The 21,154-nt window shown below is 48.1% G+C and overlaps 2 protein-coding genes and 1 non-coding gene across 4 annotated transcripts in view; 1 reads left to right on the top strand and 2 right to left on the bottom strand.

Moving 5' to 3' along the window:
- Positions 1 to 505: 505 nt before the first annotated feature.
- On the bottom strand, positions 506 to 6,250 carry Fkbp14 (peptidyl-prolyl cis-trans isomerase Fkb14). Its single transcript, XM_084601387.1, has 3 exons — positions 5,952 to 6,250; positions 2,008 to 2,284; positions 506 to 1,339 (listed from the first exon to the last, which is right to left on the bottom strand). Exons 1-3 carry the CDS (start codon positions 6,137 to 6,139, stop codon positions 1,172 to 1,174), a joined length of 633 nt encoding a protein of 210 aa, XP_084457513.1. The 5' UTR covers positions 6,140 to 6,250; the 3' UTR covers positions 506 to 1,171.
- An 8,725-nt stretch (positions 6,251 to 14,975) lies between these two features.
- TRNAQ-CUG (transfer RNA glutamine (anticodon CUG)) lies at positions 14,976 to 15,047 on the bottom strand. The gene has a single exon. It is a non-coding gene; the product is annotated as a tRNA-Gln (tRNA).
- Positions 15,048 to 15,356: 309 nt separating this feature from the next.
- The window catches only part of Eip74EF (Ecdysone-induced protein E74), a 248,097-nt gene continuing 242,299 nt past the window's right edge, over positions 15,357 to 21,154 (top strand). For both annotated transcript variants that reach the window (XM_084601385.1, XM_084601383.1), the window contains exon 1: positions 15,357 to 15,618. The gene's annotated coding sequence lies outside the window, so the exon portion shown is untranslated. The remainder of the gene's footprint in view (positions 15,619 to 21,154) is intronic.

The following is a 21,154-nucleotide window of genomic DNA, read 5'->3' as shown; positions in this document are numbered from 1 at the left end:
TTGTGGACGCCGGCAAGTCCGCGTATAGGGGCACGATCATGTAGTGCGCGCCACCCTGATTGGCCCAGGTGGCCCTTACCATGCGCAGCGCGACCACGTTGTGTTCCACAAGCACAGGCTTCGCATTAGTATTGTGAACAGTTTAATCAACAGATTCATGTTTCTGCTTGACTCCCTCCCCTCGGCCGCCAGCCATCATTTTTGGTTACCCTGCCCTTCGCTCTGCGTGCAGAGTAAAGGATGCTTTTACACACCTGAGCAGCTTCTGTTCAAAAGGACCCCGCCGGGGTGGCGCAGTGGTTACGGCGCTCGACCACTGTTCCCAAGGACGCGGGATCGAATCCGGGCCTCGGCGGCAGCCCTTCGCTGGAGGCGAAAAGCAAGACGCCCGTGTGTTGTGCGATGTCAGTGCACGTTAAAGAACCCCAGGCAGTCGAAATCTCCGGAGTCCTCCACTACGGCGTCTGAGTTGCTTTGGGACGTTAAGCGCCACAAGCCAAACTAATCTGTTCAAAAGGCTTTATTGACAGTTTAAAAAAAGTTGCTCAAAAATGAGGATGTGAACACACATGCGGAAGTAGGAAACACGCAAGTGCTGCACTATATACATACATGCTACAAACAAAAGTGTATACCTATTGCGCGGGCACTCCGTGTGCAAATATTTGTTTCTTGAAAAAGCCTCTACTTTATACTTTGACCTTTTCTCCGGAAGACGACCACCATATAGTGAAGCGATGAGAAATTTGAAGTGTAAAAAGTCTCAATAAATATAAACAGTCTGCTTTCTTCAAACGCGGATATATGGTGTGCAAAAACGCACATTAACAATTAAACGCCCCGTTTCCCTCCGCAAAGAGTAAGCACGTGTTTGGCTGCCGAAATTGCTCGCATTGCACAATGTATTGCGTCGTTCCGCTTTGGCATCCTTGCGGTCTCCTCGTAACAACCCGCAGTCGTGGTCATTTCAAAGAAAACTGCGCGAAGTACTTGAGTTTCAATCTGTTAACGATGTAGTGCGCAAGGCCCGCTTGCATTGCAGTTAGGCCTTTCCTCGGAGGCGGCTTTTTGTCGGTACGTAATGGTGAGGCAGCAGTAAAACTTGCACGTGCAGTTTAGACGATAAACAGGCGTGTGTATACACTGCCACGTGCGGAGCACGAACAGCCGCTTAGAGCTCGTCGTGCTTGGGACCGCTGAACTCCTCCCTGGAGATGACGCCGTCGCGATCCCTGTCCTCGTGCTGGAAGATCTCCTCGACCATCTTGTCCGTGTCCGGCAGGTCCTTGAGTCCCGCGGCCTGCGCGGCTGGCAGCTGCTCTTTCAGGTACTTGCTGATCTGCACGTTTCGTAAAGGAATTACACTTTATTGGCTTCTGGAAGAACGTTTGTAGTGAAAATGGGTGTTCAGATATCCGAACTTTGGGTTATATAAGTATATGCCATACGATTAGATAGGTGCGCTTGATTAGATTCATAAGTGATTTAGCTTTTCAAAGAGACTAGCACTGGGGAAGGGCTAGCAGTAAGTAGCGAATGTTTAATCTTTTTTTATCTGTACGCTTTCCACAAATGCACATCATCTTTAAAAACGAGAGGTATTTGGGCCGCCAAAAAGCGCCCCATGTTGAAGTTAATGTCGGTACCGGACAGCCTCGTTCTAAGAGAGATGCAAATCGAGGCGAAGCCCTGCTCTGGAACATGAATTGGTTCCCCATGTTCTGAAGAATGTAGCGACATTAACCCTTTTCTGTGACGCCTTCTGTGCCCTTTCTGCGTGTGATAGCCTGTGGCGGTTGCCTAAATCAGTTCGACCAGGATTATAAGCTGAGCAGCGCAAACCGCCAGTGTTGATCTTTGCTTCTCCGTCTGTTGTTGCCTTGTATTAAACTAAATGGAACGTTAGGAAACAAGGAACTCTTTCCGCTACACTTCATAAGAGGTAACAGTGAAGGCCGCCCATTCGTCCAGGGAGAGTTGCGATGAACACAGCGCAATGCCACTCGCCTCTTCGCGCGTCAGCTGCTCGTCCTGGTCGGCGTCGATCTGCTTGAAGACGTTGACGGGCGGCGGGCCGTCCTCGATCTTGGTGAGTTCGGTGTCGAAGACAAGCGTAGAGCCCGGCGGGATGCGGTCTCCGGCGCCCTGTTCGCCGTAGCCCAGGCCGGGGGGCACGGTCAACTTGCGCTTGTCGCCAACGCACATGTCGAGCAGGCCCTGGTCCCAGCCCTTGATCACCTGGCCCACGCCGATCTGGAAGCGGAACGGCTCGCCCCGGCTGCGGCTGCACGACGTACACCCCTTGTTAATCCACATCACGCTTGTTTTAATGACAGCTAGATATAGGTGAATAGCCGTTAATGGCCACTACGACCACCGGTTGATTTCCCACCACCCCAGGGTGCTTTACGAGCAGTGAAGTACGTCGCATATAGGTTTAGTGCCGAGCCTCTATACATTCTCCATACTCTCTTTTGTATGCTAAGTATTACATTTGAAGTCTTTCCACGTGCTAGCTGCTAATGACTGCAGTGGCCTTCCCTAGCAAAAAAAAAAAAAAAAAAAAGGAGGGGGGGGGGGGGGGTCATCGCCGTGTACTTGTATAAGCGCAACAAAGACGACGCAACAGACAATGACAGGACACGGTAACCGACGATAGGAGCTCATGTCGTGTAACTTATGGCTCGACATTGTACTTCGGCCCTTTCCTGAGGACTCCCGCAATATCTTCTGGGATATGGATGCCACCGAGAGCGACTCTTACAAATTTCACGATTCGCAATTCTATGTAAATATTCTATATTTAAACCGCCCTATATGTAGCAACCAGCTGTCTATGCGGTCGTTAAGATAATGAAGAATGAATGGAATGGATGAATGAATGATGCATGTAATTAATGGCTTTTCCTGTGTATTCAGGTCGTTTTGTTTTACTTCTTTTTGTTATGAATTCGGATACATAAATTTTGTACTCCGCAATCATCTGCTTCCTTCACTAGCTTTCGTCCTTTTTGTTTTGTTCGTGCTTATATTTTAATGCGTTACTCTTGTGCGCGCTTGTTAAACAGTGGCTCTAATTTGTACCCATGTGTATATTTATTCACTCCGCCGTTACAGCTGAATCGTGATTCCTACTTTTTACCGTAACGTTTTACTGTCTACGTGGTACCTTCCTTCCTATTGCGTTATTTCAGTCACTGCTTGATATCTTTTTATCGTGTACAGGAGGTCGCTGCTGTCACGGACCATATAACAAATGTACAACCGTTGTACTAGAATATGTTTAAAACGCGCGAACCGCTGCCCGACACTAAGCCTAACTGCTGGAGCACTAATTGCTGGACCCAAGGTAACTGGGTCGAATACCGACCGCGGGTCCGCGGCGGACGCTTTTGGATGGAGGCGAGAAGCGAAGCGCCCATGGACTGTGCGATGTCAGTGATGTTGCACGCTAAAGAACCCCGGGTGGTCGAAATTACCGGGGCCCTCCAATACGGCGTTAACCCATATAAACCAAACCAAACCAAGCCTGTCGGCGCTGTAGGTTAGCAGCCTATAAACGGCGTGTCCAATCGGTGGGCAGCCGTCGGAAGGGGTAATGTATATCCCGCATGCCGGTGGACAACTATAAGCGCCCGCCATTGTACAGCTCGAATATTTCTGAAATAATTTTAATCTTTGCCCTTCGTCATACTGGCGGCGGGAACCAAGGATGCGATAGATGCGTCATTCCCGACGCCTTTTCTTTGTGTGCGCTTGGGTGGATGTCAGTGAGTAATCACTCCCCTATTACCAACCGCGTTTTCAAATGTTGCGCATGATGCGAAGAAAGGGTGGCAGTTTTTAAACGTCTCGATCTACAGTTATCAGCACGCCTCCTAAGAACGCTCGAACGTCTCGGGTACACAAAGGAAGTGTAATTTTTGAGCAGAGGCCCGGTTGCAGCGAAAATGATGTCAGGCTGAAGGCGCGTCAACATACTATTTACTCTAACAAATGCATTACGAGAGAGAGTAGATGAGCCGAGGTTTAATTTTATTTGCTCTGTTGCATGCCGCTCCAGCGCTTTACAGAGGCGTGCATGACGACTGTACAAATAGAGTAACTTCCTAGACGCTGGAACGTCAGCAAACAAAATTGGTTAAAAAAACTTCCCTTTTAAACGGAGCACCAGCCTCAGAGTTCGTTGGTTGCGCATGTTTTGTATTCAAATCATATGGTGAACAGTAGAGAGAAACTGGAGTACACTTCCTGTGGTGTCAGCACGTTGACCACGTTGCAAAAAAGGAGAAAGAAAAAAAACTTCTAGTATACTAAATAGGCTTAACGCGTAGTAACTAATTCTAGGCGTTATCTGTCCTTGACTATCCCTTTCAATACTGGTTTTTATACAGGGAAACAACAACGAATATGTCCAAGCTAGCAAGCCTTTTTGAATAGGCTGACTAAAATTATCTAGCTACGGCGGCTCATCCACTAGCAACTCTGAATTTTTCAGGAATGAATTTACTTTGGTTGTCATGCCAAATCGTCCTGAAATAAAACAAAAACCAAAGCGAGCTGTACACTTCAGAAATTTAAGATAAATTAGTCATTATTATGAAACTACATCCTGACTTTTTTCCTTTTTATGTTATGTTGACGAACTATGCTGTGCATATTGTTCCTAAAACACAATTTTTTTACAAAATGTGGCATTATTATAACGAGGTAATTTTGGCGTATTTTTACGTACTGCACCCTCGCTAGAGGCTGCAATTGACGCATATATTTTTGCAATAGTGTTACTGTTACTCTTCTTCGAAGGTGTAAAATATTGAAGTCTTCAAAATTGGTGAACGTTACGTTGATCCACTACCCTACTGAAATACATGTACGTGTCTCTCTCTCTCTCTCTCTCTCTATATATATATATATATATATATATATATATATATATATAGGTACCTCTCTCTCCCTCTCTCACTCTCTCTGCGTAGTTTAGAGGTGGTGAGGACTGGGACTTTCCTTATCTCCCGCTGCCGGCTTAGTTTTGGCAAAGATGGCACGTGCTGTTGTACGACCATCTTAATTGTTGTCTTTAGTGTGTATTTTTTTTTCCCCCCGATAATTGCCTTTCAGTAATTGCAATGTGTATTTGATGGTCCGTTCTTGTAAACGGGGTAGGGAGCTATAGTTGCTGCCTGAAGGCAGCTCTCTTTTCTTTCATCTCTCATAAATTCGATTCAGCCTAGCAAGGCAGTTGCACCTTTCTCGGTGTCTACGCCGGTGTTTGTCTCGTCCTATCTCGGGCTGCCTACAGAGGTGTACACTAAACTATCAAGGTGATTTAGTGCGCACAGCCAAGTGGCGCCACGTTGCATTTCTCCAAAGCCTAGCCTGGTCGTATTCAACACCTACGACACTTGCAGGGCACGTGGGGTGTTGAGGATGCTAATTATTCCGAAAGGGCAAGGTAAAGACACGTTGATGACCAGCGAGGTATTTGGTCCGGTTTCAATGAGTGCGAAGGAATTTTTACTTGCTCGGGCAGGGCGCCGCGGATTCAGCGTCGAGTGATTAAGTATACGCGGGATGACAGTATAAGGGACACAGCCGATCAAGTTAAGCCCGTCAGCAGCTCCAGACAAGCAGGAATGTCGGAAACTGGCCGAGATTGTTCTTCGGGAGAATTCAGTGTATCTTTCGTCGGAAACAATTTCTGTTTTCATTTGCGATCCGCTCCAGCGGCCTCGCTTGTGAATTAGCAACGCTGATAAAGTATTTACAGCATTTTGTTCGCATAAATTAAAACGCCCTCATTCAAACGACTTTTTCCACCCTGCCGACTGCCGTAAAACGAGCGACATTAGCCGGTTCGTCACTCAGCGCAAATTAATGGCACGGCTGTCATCGTGGGTCGAATTCGTAATTGGCGGCGCATTCGCGCAACGTGGGCGACGAATACGCACCTGGAGTCGAACTCCTTGCCGTCGAGCAGAGTCCCCGTGTAGTGCATCGAGAGGACGTCTCCCTTTTTGCTCTTGCGGTCGCAGCTCTCGGAGCTCTTGACAACTTCCACTTTGAGCTCGCCTTCATCGCCGCACAGAGAAATGTGCGCGCAGATTGCGACGGTGACGAGTATCGCGAGGCGCCTCATTGCGGTCCCTTCTGAAGAGTGCGCGATCTGAGATCGATCGCAGCTGCACAGTGCACACCTTTTCAGCCGGCCACGCTGCAAACCACAGCGGACAGCAAAAAGCCACGTCTGCTACGCCGACAGTGTGGCCAGACCCACCAAGCATCCTTGCGCTGGATTTGGCGAAATTGTTGCTGCTCGGACCTCCGCTACGGCGAGAATTTTATCAAATCTCTGCTTTCACCTGCCAAAGGTGTTCACCTGCCAAAGATGAGAAGCGGTCCCGAATTTTCGCCGCGGCTCCCGTACCGCGACCGTACTTAGTCAAGCTTTCTGCGCGCACGCTTGAAGCACGTGTTGTTTGGGGCGTCGGTTGGGGAGGTCTATTTTTCAGGGCATTGCTCCGTGCTTTTGAGAACATAAAGTGTTCAACGCGCTGTTGATGCTGAGTTAGCCATAAAAAAAAAAAAGAAAAAAGAACAACAGTAAACTGGAAGACTGCCGCAAACCGTTTGCATCACAGGAATTTTATCCAATGAACACTTTTATGATTCTCCGCATTTTAAATGGAACAGGTCCAAGTGAGAACGATGGTTTTCCCGGTTTCATGAAGTGTTTTTGCTTTGCGCACGCTGTCTGGAGCACTCTAAAAGTGCTCCAAAATGGTAAGCGCCTTTTCTAGTCTTTTCGTAGTGCGGCGCAGCAGCGCATCTTCATAAAAAAGCCCCGTCGCGTTTTGAGGATGCTTCACAGAGCAGTCAACGCGATGAAGCATCGTGGTGAAGCGCGTTGCGGAGGAACTGCGCGCTGGACACGCGTATAGCTTCTCCGCATACCCGTACGCCAATGCGCGGGACGTACCGTTACGCCGGTGACACTGAGTGTTTTTGAGAAGGTCATTACTGCACCAATAGAGGAAACAGCTGTGATACATTGGTTTATGATATTGACATAATTGTTTGATGCTTATGGTTTAAATGTTAATTGTAACATCAAAATTTGTAATGATGTTTTCTTAGTTGTGAATGGAACATTCAAATGACATTTCGAGGGCTGAATTAACATAATACTTAGTTCAAAATTGAATAACGTTTACCACGCGACGTTATTTAGTGATGGAAATACGACGAGAGAAGCGGTATAATTGAAAATTGATTGCACTTTTTGTTATTTCCCGCTCCTTTATCCATGCCTTCGAGTAAGCTTTTTTTCCTTTTTTTTTTTAAATCAGTATCACATGTTTTGGTCATACATGCTTCCTAATAAAGTGAAGTCAGTGTCTAGTACTTTTTTTTTTTTTTTGACACTCCCTATCCTCTAATTGCCCTAATAAGCGACACAAAACAATTCGTATTTTGTGCTCCGGGGCACGGTGACATTCCCGGGAACATCCAGGCCGATCTCATAGCTCGAGGTTATGCAAACCGAGGGAGGTCAGAGGCCGAAGAAACCGAGGCAGTGACTCCTACCTACGCAGACGTTTTGGTGCACTACCGGGGGACCAGAAGACGGTATCCTCTGCTCCACAAGTTGTTAAACAGGGAGCAGTCAGTGTCTTGGCGGCAGCTACAAACAAATTCTTATCCATGCTTCTCTTTATACAGCAAGATACATCCGACCGTATACAGGAACACATGCCCCTGGTGTGGACAGAAACCGACAATTTATCATATCACATGGGTCTGCCAGAAAATAGATGCAGTGCCGATAATTCACAACGCCACGCCGGAGCAGTGGGAGGCTGCGCTGTCCAGTTCGGAGTCGAAAGACCAGCTTTGGCTGATTGAACGGGCCAGCAGGGCAGCAAAGGCCGCGGGAGTCCTGGACTGAGAACCCAACCACGGGAGCTCTAGATTGTTTTTCTTTTTTGCATTATATAAAGTTCTCTCTCTCTCTCTAATTGCCCTCAATTGAGGGTTACAGTTTTCATTAATAAAATCAATTTATTTTTTGTCGCAACGCTGACTCCGGAATTTCTGTACGACGAATTTAACCCTTTCGCGTTAACCGCTGCCATCAACACTTGAGTAGGGATAAAGGATCTCTCGAAGTTCCCAGCTGACGCATGCCACGTGTTGCTTGGAAAGAGCTCGAATTGCGCAGACATGGATCCGAATAAAATATTCACCATCGCTTGGTCACGTGGCTTTTTTTTTTTTTTTTTTTATATAACTCGATAAGAATAATAATCTCACATTTTAAATGAGAACACACATGTGAATTAGGCGTTTCTTTTTTTTAGACGCTCGGCAATTTGGTGCAAATATATTTCCGAATGTAGGTAAACTAAACTGCTTAATTTTACCTAATTAGTCGCTACTCTGTCTGAAATGAGGCCTTAAAAGTGTATTGAAAGCTTGTGAACAAAGATGCAGCCTTATTAACGCGTGATAAAATTTAGGTCTCTGGGGCTCCCACCGAAAGTGAGTAGAAGTGTTCTTTATTCGAAATCATTTAGTTGGGTCGAATCTCCAACTGTGCGGCGAGCCTGGTGCCTTAGGCCATATAATCTGACTTCCGACTTCGGCAGGTCTAGTCGCATCTCCCTCGCTTAAAAAATGGGAAGCTGTTGTTCTCGCTAGTTGAGACCCGGACGTCCAGTCCTGGGCCTCGGCAAGAGGTCGCCGATTCACTTCAACTGCCGGCCACCTGGAACCGTTGAGAAACTCGACGTTTACCATCTCACTGACAAATAAACTTTCTCTCTTTTTCTCTCTCTCTCTTTCTCCAGTTTTACGAATCTACCGCTTTGGTCCCGTCAGCTGCGGTTCGGGCGACTGTAAAAAAAAAAAAAATTATAAACGTTGCGAAAAGATATTAGCTGGACAACAGTGGGGGCTAAGTCGCATGTTGCTATTGTGGCCTGGCGTTGTTTAAAATATTCGCTAAAATTACGCGGGACGCCCGGAATTTCTTTTTATGGCACTCTCGTGCTGGGTGCGTTTTTAGTGCGTAGCACTACTTGCTGCAATCACGGATTTCGCCGATGTCTGTCCGAAGCCGCTCACTCTCTTTCTCTTCCTGAACTTGAAGTGGAGAAAGAGAAGGTGGCGACGCGCGTGTCGCGCGGCTCAGCGTTGAGAAGGTGGAGCGGCCGCATAGCTGCAGCAGAAGCCCCCCCTCTCCCTCTCTGCCTATCGGTCTCTCCGTAAACTCCGTAAGAGGCGTCTCTTGCGGGCGCGGCAGCGTTGCGCAAGCGTGTGTTAAGCCAGGCTCACACTAGCGGGAAACTTCCCGCAGCGGCGCAACGTTCATGGCGCCGCAGCGTCGCAGCTCCTCGGAAGGACGCTCACACTACGCCCGTTTTCCCGCTGCGTTTGTCGTGGAATGTAGAGGAGGCGAAGGCGAGCGGAGCGAGAAAGAGTAGTCACGTGACAAGAGCGAAGGGAAAGCACGCGCTTTTCTCGTGCACAAGTGAGCGGGCTACTCAAGCGACACCAGCGATGCTCCCGTCGCCCGCACAGCCGCCGCCGGGAGTCATTGAACTTGGACTGACGTCACGGTCTGCGCTCCGCTCCGATTGGCTACTCCGTTCTGCGGGACGGGGAAAATAGCTCCCGACCCCATCGCTCCGCGGAACGTCAAACAAGTCAGCCTGCGGGAAAAAAACCGGTTTCTGCGGGAAGCGGCGCGCGGAGAACGTCCAGCGTTGCGCGTTTTCCCGCCAGTGTGAGCGTGCCTTTACCTTTCTAGCCACCATATCCGGGGTGAGCAGTCCCGTGTCGCTCGCGCGTCGTCAACTTATATCCCCCCTCTCATGAGCCACTCCTCAGCCTTCACGGACAGCAGACGTTCACGCGTGGTGCTCCCTGGATCTCGGCTCCGAGTTAGGCTCCGAGCTGCTCGCCGCGTCGTGAAGCGGCTTGTGCCCACCTCCATGCCTGTCTGTGAACAGAAGCTTGCCTATATATCCACGGCCGGTCTCGAGGGAGAGCGCGCGAGAGAAACGCTCTCTCTCGAGACGCTCTCCCTCGAGACCGGCCGTGGATATATCACAGTTATTACCCGTATACCAGCCCCTCAGGACGGGTGAGCGACCCTCAACAAAAGTTCATTTTCAACATTCCCGATTTCTGTACGGCTTATTATTTATGAGAACAAATTTTTGCGCACTTGTGGCGCATGGGATCCACGGAAGGCTTGCGAAAGGCGAGGCTGGAACAGCTGTGGGGGCAGTCTGTCGTTGCCGCGCAAGCCAGGCGGAATTCCAGATACTGCGTTATAAATAACTATTGCGAATTAAGATTCCTCCTGCCGATAACCGCATCACTTCGTTTGTTGCCGCAAGCAAGAACGGAACGGCTATAGATCTGTAACAGCAACGGTGAACCTTGCCCCGCCGGGGTGGCGCAGTGGTAAGACGCCCGACCACTGTGCCGGAGTTCCCGGGTTCGAACCCGACCTTGGCGGCTGCGTTTCGATGGAGGCGAAACGAAGTGGCGTCCGTGTGCTGTGCGATGTCAGCGCACGTTAAAGATCCCCAGGTGGTCGAAATAACTCCGTAGCCCTCCACTACGGCTCCCCTTTCTCTCTTTCCACTTTCACTCCCACCTTCCTCCCTTCCCTACGGCGCGGTTGAGGTGTCCACAGAAAACAAGTGAGACAGTTACCGCGCCTTTCCCTTCCTGTGAACCAACCAACCAACCAACGGTGAACCGCATTTCGCGTTAACCGCGGTTAAGCTCAGTGGCGCTGATGTAATTGGAATTCCAAGTGTCTGCACCGCATCCATGCTTAGATTATAGTCGTTGTTACGGAAATGATCGGTGCACAACACAGCTGATTTAGACGGCAAGAATTTTTTCATTTTCACGGCATGAGGCCCACTGCGCTCAAAGTTTTATTATTATTATTATTATTATTATTATTATTATTATTATTATTATTATTATTATTATTATTATTATTATTATTATTATTATTATCTGCGGGAACACGTGAAACACCTCGCCGTCTCGGCCGACTGTACAATTGAACGCTGCGCAGAACGGCAGTTGACAGCCACTCGTAGCATGCACGTACTTACGCAGAATGTTTGTTTCTTAATGATACGAGGGAAATAATTTTAGAACAATGAACAAGGTTGATTTTGCAATTCAGCAACACAGATGCACCGGCCGGAGAACGTCGGAGCGATGGGCCGCTACTCTGGAATCGCTGCATGTCTGCTGGTCGACCTGGCAGAATCTTTGAACACGCAGAATTTTTTACGCAGGACGACCGAATTGGAAGAAATGGCGTTGGCAGAAGGTTGCGTTGATCCGTCCTTCACCAAAGCGCGGGATGGAGTGGAGCAAGCGAATAAATCGGACGGCTGACTCTCCGGGAATGACGTCACATCTGCTAAGCGTCACTTCATGCTTTACCCCTACCCGGCGCTCACGGAAACGATGAGGGCGCGCGTCGGAGAAGCGTTTTTAACAAACGATTTTGGGTGTTCTTTTTTTTTTTTTTTTTTTGCTTACAGAATCGACAAAAAATATTGACGGATGTGATTTCCAACCTCTGTATCTCATGTAATTTAAAAACGATTTCCATCTCTATGCAGCGTTAGATGTCTGAAATCCACGACAATTGGAACAGAAAATTTCAAATTTGCGAAAGCTTTTCCTTATTTTTTTCATTTAAAAAAAACATGTCCCGGATTGAACCTAATCCAACCGAATGAATGAATGAATGAATGAACGAACTTTATTCCCGTCATAATGAAGCCTCACGGTCTGGTACCGCAGCAATTAGGAGATGGTGCGCCTCTCAGCCGGCTCTCAGCACAGGAGACTGCGGAGAAAGTCTTATAGTAATTCTGTCTCCGCCTGACGGATGACTCAGCTAATCCGGGCCTTGACTCGAGAGTATTTTATATGCAACCACTATAAGCATGACAGCTTGCACTGCAATTACTTGTGTGGAGTGTAATAAGGGTGCAATCGTGCAGCTATATCATCGTACAAAACGGGTAATTCTTTCCATAGAAATATTATCTCCCGTCCCCGTTCCAAAGGAAACAAGAATACGGAACTTTCGTTCTGAAATAATTAAACTTTAAAATACGTCTCGGTATTTTCAAAATATATAAGCTGAAAAGTCTACCCCATACGAAAACTCAGCCGTAAAATTGAGGGCACCAAATATCATCTGTCTGAAAGCCTCTCTCTCTCTCTCTCTCTCTCTTTTGTTCTTCAAGATTCAGTGCTCGTGTCAACAAAGCCAGCGCGTAGCGAAAACTCACCAAATGCTGGGCCACAGGTGTGAGCAATACGTACGGCTGCACGAGCTACAGCTCACGTTGAAAGTGACGAGTGACTCTGTGGTCTCCAATAGATGTCTGAAAATGCGCAGTAATAAAGAGAGAACGACATTGGAATTCAGAAGAAAAAAAAATTCAGCAAATTTCCACTCGCAGAAGCTGTTGACACCCTTTAAAGCAGTTTATAAAATGCGTCAACCCAGTCGATCATCCGCTGAGTGCAAGGCACCACGCAGAAAAGCACAATTGATGTGGCTGCGCAAAATAAAGACACAAGGAGGTAAAATCGATAAAAAAAAAACTTAATTTTGGCGCCCTTGTCTAGTCTGTATTGTCAAGCCACGTTCCAGCTAGCTATGTACCAGCCAGCTCGCCAAAACGTGCTAATGGAAAGAAGTTTAACTTCCCTTCCCTACCATGAGATGTGTGCCGGATGGACACATAGCAGCCCAAAACAAAACAAGCTGGTTCAGTTTAGTTCCGTCTTCCGCACCAAAATACCCTCTCTGCACCTGACTAACTATAAGACATATGCATCGGTTTTATTTGAGGGCGTGCCAGCTACTCATCTTCCCAGATTTCCCTGCAGCCTCTTCAAAGCAAATTAGGATTTCGGAGTAACACTTCAACTAACCACTCCATCCACTCTCCTCCTTCCCTTCAGAAAAACAAAAATATCTATAATTGCCGCAGAGTGCATTATGTCTGCGTGAAGCTTTGCTACTCTAGCCTTCTATGCGCAATAGCTTTTCTAAGAATATGCATTATTTAGATTCCCAAGCGTTAGTTGTTGAAACAGACTCAAGAAATGGGCGTCTATTGAAGCGGTTGTTCATTCTTCTAATGAGTTAAATATTGCCACAGTCACCCGACCGGAATACCGGGGCTACGCTCACATCTGAAAGCTGGCAAATTCGCTTCTAGACTTCCCTGCGCATCAAATGCATGTTACAAATTTATTTTTTTGACCATGGCGTTGAAGGCGATACATAACGCTGTGGAAAACTTCACCTTGGTCAAAATTAGATCAATTTTTCTCATTTAGTAGCTTCATTTTTTGCTCCGGGGACGTTGCTCTGAAGTGCAGCGCAAACAGTACATGATGCAAACGGTGTACGCGGGTAAACGCTTCTCACCGTTTGTACCTGTAGTGCAGGAAAGTCCATGAACAGAAACTGCAAATAAGGTAGTAGGAATGCACAAAGTACAGCGTGGTTATTACGTTACGCCCCATATGTATGTGCATATGTGTGTTTCAATCGCACGGAAACGAACTCGGCGTGGCACTCCGCGGTTTCTCTACACCTTGGCTTCAAGCCTATGCGAAGTACGTTGATTCGAAGATGCCGTAAAAAATAACCTTGAGCGTTGTACACTAGAGTGTTGAAGCAAAAGCGCGTAACAAGCCGCCAGGATTACAGCGCCGAATGCATGTCTAAAATTGGCGGGCAGTACAAAGCGACGTGTCTGGGTTTAAGAATAAATGCGCCTTAAGCATTGCCTCCTCACTGCTTAAACATGTGACATTCGACAATTTTTTGTTGCTGTTGTTGTTGTTGTTCTAGCTCATGCGCAGTACAGAAGATTGCGCCCGTTTGTACTTGTTCATGGCCGTGTGCGCGTTTTTGAAGTTTTGATTCAAGCAAAGGATTCATCTAACCACTGCCAGATGGCGCCATCAAACCGGCCCTTTTCGCCCTTTTCTTTCCTTTTTCTCTGTGCTGGCCTTGAGCTTGAGCCTTGACGTGGCCGCGTAGGTGGCATAGGCAGCGTTACTAGAGAGCACACCATATTAAAAAAAAAAAAAAAAAAAAAGAACGCTATATATAGCGTTAATATTTTAACCTTTTGCGTAGCATAGCCATGCTTAGCCAACAGAGAGCCAGCTTATGATTCCCTTCTGCCAGTGCTGTTTTGATTCTCTATCAATGGGATAATAAAAAGACGAGAAGAAAGACAAGCGCTCACGTTTCAAGTGGCCAACCAACGCTGGGGCCAACAACTGGTTACGTATATATATATCAAGCAAACCACGATAAAATTTCTTAGCGCGAAAACTGATCTGAGGTGTGATGTGCCTCTACCCTCAAATCGGCCAATGCCAGCATGTATTCAGTTTTAAAAAGAAGGCGCTGAAAAATTAAGCTTACTGTAGTATGTTTGCTTAATTTTTACTATTTCTTAGTAATATTCGCAGTTATGGATGTTGTGCCCATAAATGCGCACTGAATTTCTCATTAGCGCACATCGTTCGTGAACTAAAGAATCAAACAATTGTAGTCGAAGTCCATCAAACGCAATTTGCTCTTCTGTTGAAGGCGTTCTAATTTGGAACTGATTATGTCTGCTATCACTGTTCGTTGCAGTGCCATAGCAGTCACAGGATCTCCATATCTCACTGTTCGGGCTGTAACATCGAGTAAATTGCAGTCGCTGTCTACTCACAAAGGCAGATGTAATGCTAATCTCCATATCTCACTGTTCGGGCTGTAACATCGAGTAAATTGCAGTCGCTGTCTACTCACAAAGGCAGATGTAATGCTAATGATTCTACTAAAGTGAAACAGCATATGTATTTAAAAAAAAAAAAAAAAAAAAGGAAAAAAAATTAGGTCCCACCGAGATTTGAACTCGGATCGCTGGATTCAGAGTCCAGAGTGCTAACCATTACACCATGGGACCAGCTGACGGCGCTGTGTGCAAAAGTTTTATTATATATCAAATAAAAAAGTAATCATTTTACGTGCTTTATATGTTTTTTTGCAGAATTTATTACATGTTTAGAAGAGGGTTAACGGCACTTCAAGCTACCAAGAATTTGCTTGCAAATGCACTCTTGACACCATTTTAGTTTGGTGATGTCGATAGAAATGCCGATGCGAAAGGGAAGTAGCAGACGACAAGGATGTGACGTTTTGCGTTTGTGGCGCCACCTCCTGTCGTTGAAACGAAGCCGCTCCATGTGTCTATGTCCGCTCACAGTGTGCGCGGAGTGAAGTGTGCGGGGTCGTCTGCGGGACCGTGTTTTCGCCAGTGCCCGAGCAGGGACGTCGTCAGCTGTGCCGTGGATTTGAAACCCTGGGATACAGAATACACCTCTTGTGTCAACCGCTCAGTGACCGTGGATGCTGTGGCAGCAACGACGGATTAAACACGCGCCTGGGACCAGCGCCGGAGTTGGGGCCGTTCGTTCAGAGTGCAGTGACTTCGTGTCAATGACCTTGGATTGAGCACCCTCGCCGTACAGCAAAATGTAAGTGTTTAAACACTTATTTGAGTAGCGTAACTGACAGTAGACAAGTTTTTAAGCAGTTTCTAAGTTATGCTTTGGCACATGAAATGCGTTTTAGTTAGTTGCTGCGAACTTGATGGTCGAGGACGTTCTCGGGGCCGTTGACACGACGGGAGCGCTGGCCGATCGGCCATTGCGACGGAACGTAGAGTGCGCTGTCCCGCTCCGGAGCCGCTGCTTTTCTGTCAATTACTTTGTGGTGATGACGACGCAGAAAGTCCAATTCTAGTCTTGTCCAAGCATATCGCTTCGTGAAAGTCGAACTTCGGAGACTTCGCGACGCTGCAACGTGTGTGTCAGAGGTCGATGACGCCTGCGAGCCTCTCCTATTTCCACGTTCTCGCTCGCTCCTCTCTTAAAGAATAACATTTGTCGAAAAGCAAATTGGCTGTTATTCTGCGCCTCGATTTTTTTTTTTTCTTTCAACGACACATTCGTGTCGCGAGAAACGCTGAATAATGTTGTATTTTGTACTGAAAAGAAAAAGAAATATGAAATAGAAACTGAGCGGACACGTACTATGCACGTATCAGCTTTAACCTCATGCTATGTCTCAGAGGAGGGTCATTGTCCCACATTCACACAGAGTTGAAGTCTCGTCGCATTTTAGTGGTCATAATTTTCTTCTCGGAAACCATAATGTGAGAGTAAAAATAAAATAATAAAAGGGGAGTGGTGCGATCCCCCTGCCCTCGCAAATCTGGTGTTTCTCTAAAGCAAGGTTTTGTAGAATCACCACTCAATGTGCAGAGCGAGAACATTGCGTTTCGTGTAGTACGTGTGCGTATTGACGTACAAGCACGGACAGGGCAGTGACTCTAACGAACATCTCGGTCGTTTCATGCGGCGAACTTTGGGGGCCATCACTGCAGCGGCTCGGTCACGCGCCGCGAGTGAAGTTTGGCGGCGCGGGTCCCACGTCGGAATCCATGGGCGCGCTGCTCTCCTCGCCCGTGGCGCGCGCGGTGATGTCGTTGACCCCGGCGTCGGCCGCATTTCGGCCGAGAGAATGGCGCGCATCGCTCGCCAGAAACGGCGCTCTGGTCACCCTGCGGAGGATGTTGTGTGCTGTCCACCGGCGGAGTTGTTGCCAAGGCGCGGTTCTGGTGCTGTGACTGGGAAGCGAAACGCGATGACTGAACGATGCTCAACTAGGATAACAATAGTGCGCCTGCAGGGAGGGGTCAGTCAGGTGGCAGTACCGACAGCATTTGCGATTCGTGCGCTTCTTTCAGTGTGCCTCCAACGGTGTGCGCGGCCAAGACACGCGTATATTGTACACCAGCTCACATGTCTCGCTTTGGAAGCACGCTTGCGAATGGTTGTTTCGTTTTCTTCCCCGGGGAGAGAAACGCCCGTGGCTGACGGCCTCTCTCTGTGTCAGAGCCAAAAGCCCTGTCCATCCTGCACGCCGGTGGAATCCCAGAATGGACGGTATCGGCGCGACACTGCCTGCCAGCATGCATCTAGCTAGCTGGCCTTTGCCGACCCATCCGGCGGAGGCCACAACGAGAGGAACGCGGCGAGGGAGGAGGGGGTGCGACTCCGTCGCTGGGTCGACTGAGTTCAGTCACCCCAGCAGCAGCGCGCGAACGGCCGCACGCCACCCGCCGACGACGTCGCCGTGACACGCTGGGCGCTGACTCCGGTCGGGCCCCGTCACTGAGAAAGACTGCGCTCTCATCGCTGACTTCGCAGCGAGTGCGGTCTGTCGCCATCGCGGGGGGTGCATGATGTGCGCTTATTTCATTGCTCGCATGGTCAAGCTGCACGAAAATGGATCTCTGCAAGTTTTAGGTGAGGTGACTTAGCAAGCAATGATAAACTGCGCCAAGCCGTAGATAGCTCTGCCTCCCCGTAGACGCACCGGCTGCCCCCTTTAGAACCTCTCTCGCCTCCACCACAATTTGTGACGTGTACTTTGGGAGTCCAAACTGTCGATACGTTTATCTATCCATAAACCTACCATCTATAAACGTTGGGTGATGAGAAACAGCACAGCTGCATGAGCCAAGACTGTCATGGCTGCTAATTCCACAAAAACCTGACAAACACTTTACATGGATAAAGGCTGCCCTTCCCCTGTGCGAATGATATATAAGGCACAGTGTAAAGGCCACTGGTCCGCGGCTGGATCGAAAAACGTTTCACCCTGGCAGGGCTTTCAGTTTTTGGGGCTGGTCACGGACTGCCGCCTAGGCAGTCCATTGCTGTATAAGGTAAAAACGTCGCCCACTTTCATTCGGGAGTCAAATATCTCGGTGCTGACGACCAGTCGCAGATCATCTTTGTTGAAGGACACATCTTTAGCTAAACGTTTCCGGACTAACTGTAGACGCAGCCTTGTCCGCAGTTATTATGGACAACGACAGAAGTACCTGAAGAGGAGCAGCGTAAATTTGCTCTTGCTGGCTCAAAATTAGATGATTTACCTGTATTCGAGGAAGTGAACGAGCCTTGCCTTTTGAGTGATCGCATGAACTTCTTGATAGGTAAAAAGAGAGAGAAGAAGAAGAAAAGCCTCTGCATATCGGGTTTTACGCACAGTGAGCAGTTTGCGGTTGCGCGATGCGAGGATGAGTCCAAAGAAAGAGGAGTACGAAGGTCTTGCGAGTGGCGTTGATTCATCGCAATGCACAGTTTGTGAAAAGTTTGGAGACCAGGGGTCTTGCTTCGAAGCCGCACCGCACGGTTCGTAATGCATTCCCAGTGTTCGAAATGAGTCTTGAAGGTAGTAACGACTTCCACGAATGATAAGGGAGCGCCGCTGCGTGGCTGAAAAGTAAACCCCCTGCACTCTAAACTTTTGGCAAAGACTGTACATCTCTCGCCAACCGTCCGGGCTAATCTCCAAACGGACTTATGCAAATCCGCGTTTGCACCAGGTGTCCTCGCCCGCGCTGAGCAACGACTGCGCAGAATTAAGGCGATCATTTCGTCAGGTGACGTTCAATACAGTGGTTCACCCGGTCACAAAGCTGTTTAAGCCAACGTGACCACGCAGGTGGGGAAGTTAAACTTGGTTCATGCGACGGATGCGCAGCCACCGCAGCAAAGATGGCGTCATTTTTCTCTCGAGACAGCGTATACGTGCTTTCGCCCGCACAAGGCGACGACGCGATCGGGTATGTCTCCCCACGCTCAACCTACGCAGTTTGAGGACTCTAGAAGCGTTTCGAACCGGACAATGTTCGAGCGCCACACCCGATGCCAACAAAGGTCGCATGAGGCACGTGTAAGGGGTGGCCGTAGGTGAGCGTACGCCCTAAATGAAGACAAACGTAAAATTTAAATTGGTTTTGAGGAAGTGAAGGCGCTGTAACTGTCTCGCCTCTCGGTGGACGCCTCAACCGCGCATGAGGGAAAAGAAGGGAGGTAGTGAAAGGCGCGTGCCGTAATGGAGGGCTGAGGATGAATTTCGACCACTTGAGGATATTAACGTGCTCTAGCAACTTCCCTGACGGGGCTGGGGCAGGTAGGTCACCGCCGCTTGCGGCGGGGGCTAGCCTACCACCGAATTTTTATCTGTTGTAGGCCGTCATTGCACCCGCCACCGTTTCGGTGGTGGACGATGGCTGTTGTAGCGGCGCGCGCCTTTCTTTCCCTCTTCCTTTTCTTTCTTTATTTTTTCTTCTGTCTGCACGAGGCAGCGGAGGTGGCTCTGCTACAGAGCCAGTAGCAGGCCCGTGCATTTTCTTTTCCTTCTTCCTACAGCCACAACAACTCTAGCATTGATAACACAGGCACCTTTTGCGTTTCGTCTCCATTGAAACGCGGCCGGGTTCGAACCCGTATAGCTCGGTCGCCAAGCCCGAGGCATCCCTGCTTCTCCTCACTCCCGATGCGGAGGAGGCCGGATGTGTAGCGGAAGTGGGTGTCCCATGAACAGCTGTCGCTGTCACGTCTTTGCGTTGCTATTGGTCTAGACACAAAGACAGCGCGCTTTCTGTCTAGACACCTTGGACGGCTAAAAACCCGCGTGTAGCCAGCACTGCAATGTGCACTGTCATCGTTATGAGATAGTGCAAACAAACTGTTCCTGCTTCTCTCTTCCGTGGTTCCCCGGAGCCTTAATTCTCTGCCCACATCTCCGGCCTCACGACCGGCTTAATAACAGCGTATTAAATTTTCAAAAGTCTAATGATTACACATCGCCAGGTATAACATTCACTACCTTATCGGAACAAGTTCTTACCTTATTCCTGTTTGCTTTTACAGCATTAGAAGTTTTTTAGGAAGCTATACCTATGCGTTCCTATATTACTGCTCTGCTGTGAATGCTACACTTGTGCTGTACCCCTGTTCACAAAACATTGGCCTCGCTTTGAACGGATTTGCCGCACTTCCCGTTTCTGTAGTGCCGGCGGTGTAGCACGTACGTCACACGTGCCGTCATCACGACGTTTCACGATGGCCTTCCCCAATAAAACGACGTCACGCATGTCATCGCTCCATGCAGATTAGTCGCTATGCCAACCGCCATTTGGCACAAATACAATGACCTCAACAGCTTACCCAGCACTTTTGCTAGTGCAGCGGCGCAGACACGACATCCTGCACCCAAACTGCAATTTTTTTTTTCTAGCAAATACAAAAATTTTTGGGCAGCTGCCTGCAAGAAATTCCCTGTACACTTTTTTTTTTTTTTTGTTCAAGCTTTCAACATGCATTTTCTGTTTTCAGTTACAAGACATGCTTGTGAAAATTATTTTCACTTCGTTCTGTTAATCACTAAATTTTATTTAGCGCTTCAGATGCCGAAAACAAAATTTGTTTTCGGTATCTGAAGCGTTAAACAAAACTCTCTCGTCTCTTTGCCCTTTAAATGCCCATTATGCCTTATGGATGGTCTATGTAAAATCTGTACGCATTTCAGGAAAACAGCTAGTGCGGTCGAAATACGAAGCTCTGAGGCCATATTAAACACTGTTTGCATGCCGTGTCACCGTTACCGGAGTACCGTTATCCCGCCCGCCGCTGCAGTGCGCACGCATTAATTGGTTTCGCACTTAGCTGCCAGGCACCTAGCGTCATCTGGTGCCCTCAAGGCGATCTGCCCAAGCGCTCTAACTGCACGAGAGCCTCCGGTGCCATCCGGTAAAAGGGTATGGTAAAGGCGTTTATCATTACCATATATAACTGTTTGGTGCCAGGCAATGTTAAAATTCTTGCAGGCTCCTTGTTGGTGCCACTCCCAAATATTCACTTGAAGTCCTCCTGGAAGGAAAGGACGCGTTTATTATTAGCATACAAAAACATCTAAACTTGTTTCAGTCAGATAATGAAGAGGAACAAATATATTAACAGAACTCCCAATATATACAGCAACCCTCACAGCTTATGGAATCGGAGATAGCGCCGACGTTTCTAAAGAAAACGTGCAGGTGTCTAAGCTTCTAGTGAAAACAGTATTCTGTAGCCTACATTGAGTGATTTTTTGACATTGCAATATTACACAGACTGCGATAACGGTCGCGAAGCTATAGTATGATCGTAT

Source organism: Amblyomma maculatum, chromosome 4, assembly GCF_055883805.1.
Source record: "Amblyomma maculatum isolate TAMU_Amacu chromosome 4, ASM5588380v1, whole genome shotgun sequence".
In the NCBI taxonomy this organism is placed as follows: Eukaryota; Metazoa; Arthropoda; class Arachnida; order Ixodida; family Ixodidae; genus Amblyomma; species Amblyomma maculatum.
Note: the sequence above shows the minus strand (reverse complement) of the source record. Positions and strands in the feature narration are given on the sequence as shown.

Excerpts from the sequence above, each read along its gene's own strand:
- Fkbp14 (XM_084601387.1), bottom strand. The coding sequence starts at position 6,139 with ATGAGGCGCCTCGCGATACTCGTCACCGTCGCAATCTGCGCGCACATT. Across the intron at positions 2,285-5,951 it reads GGCAAGGAGTTCGACTCCAG|CCGCAGCCGGGGCGAGCCGT; the intron begins GTGCGTATTCGT and ends TACGTCGTGCAG. Across the intron at positions 1,340-2,007 it reads AGCAGCTGACGCGCGAAGAG|ATCAGCAAGTACCTGAAAGA; the intron begins GCGAGTGGCATT and ends CGAAACGTGCAG.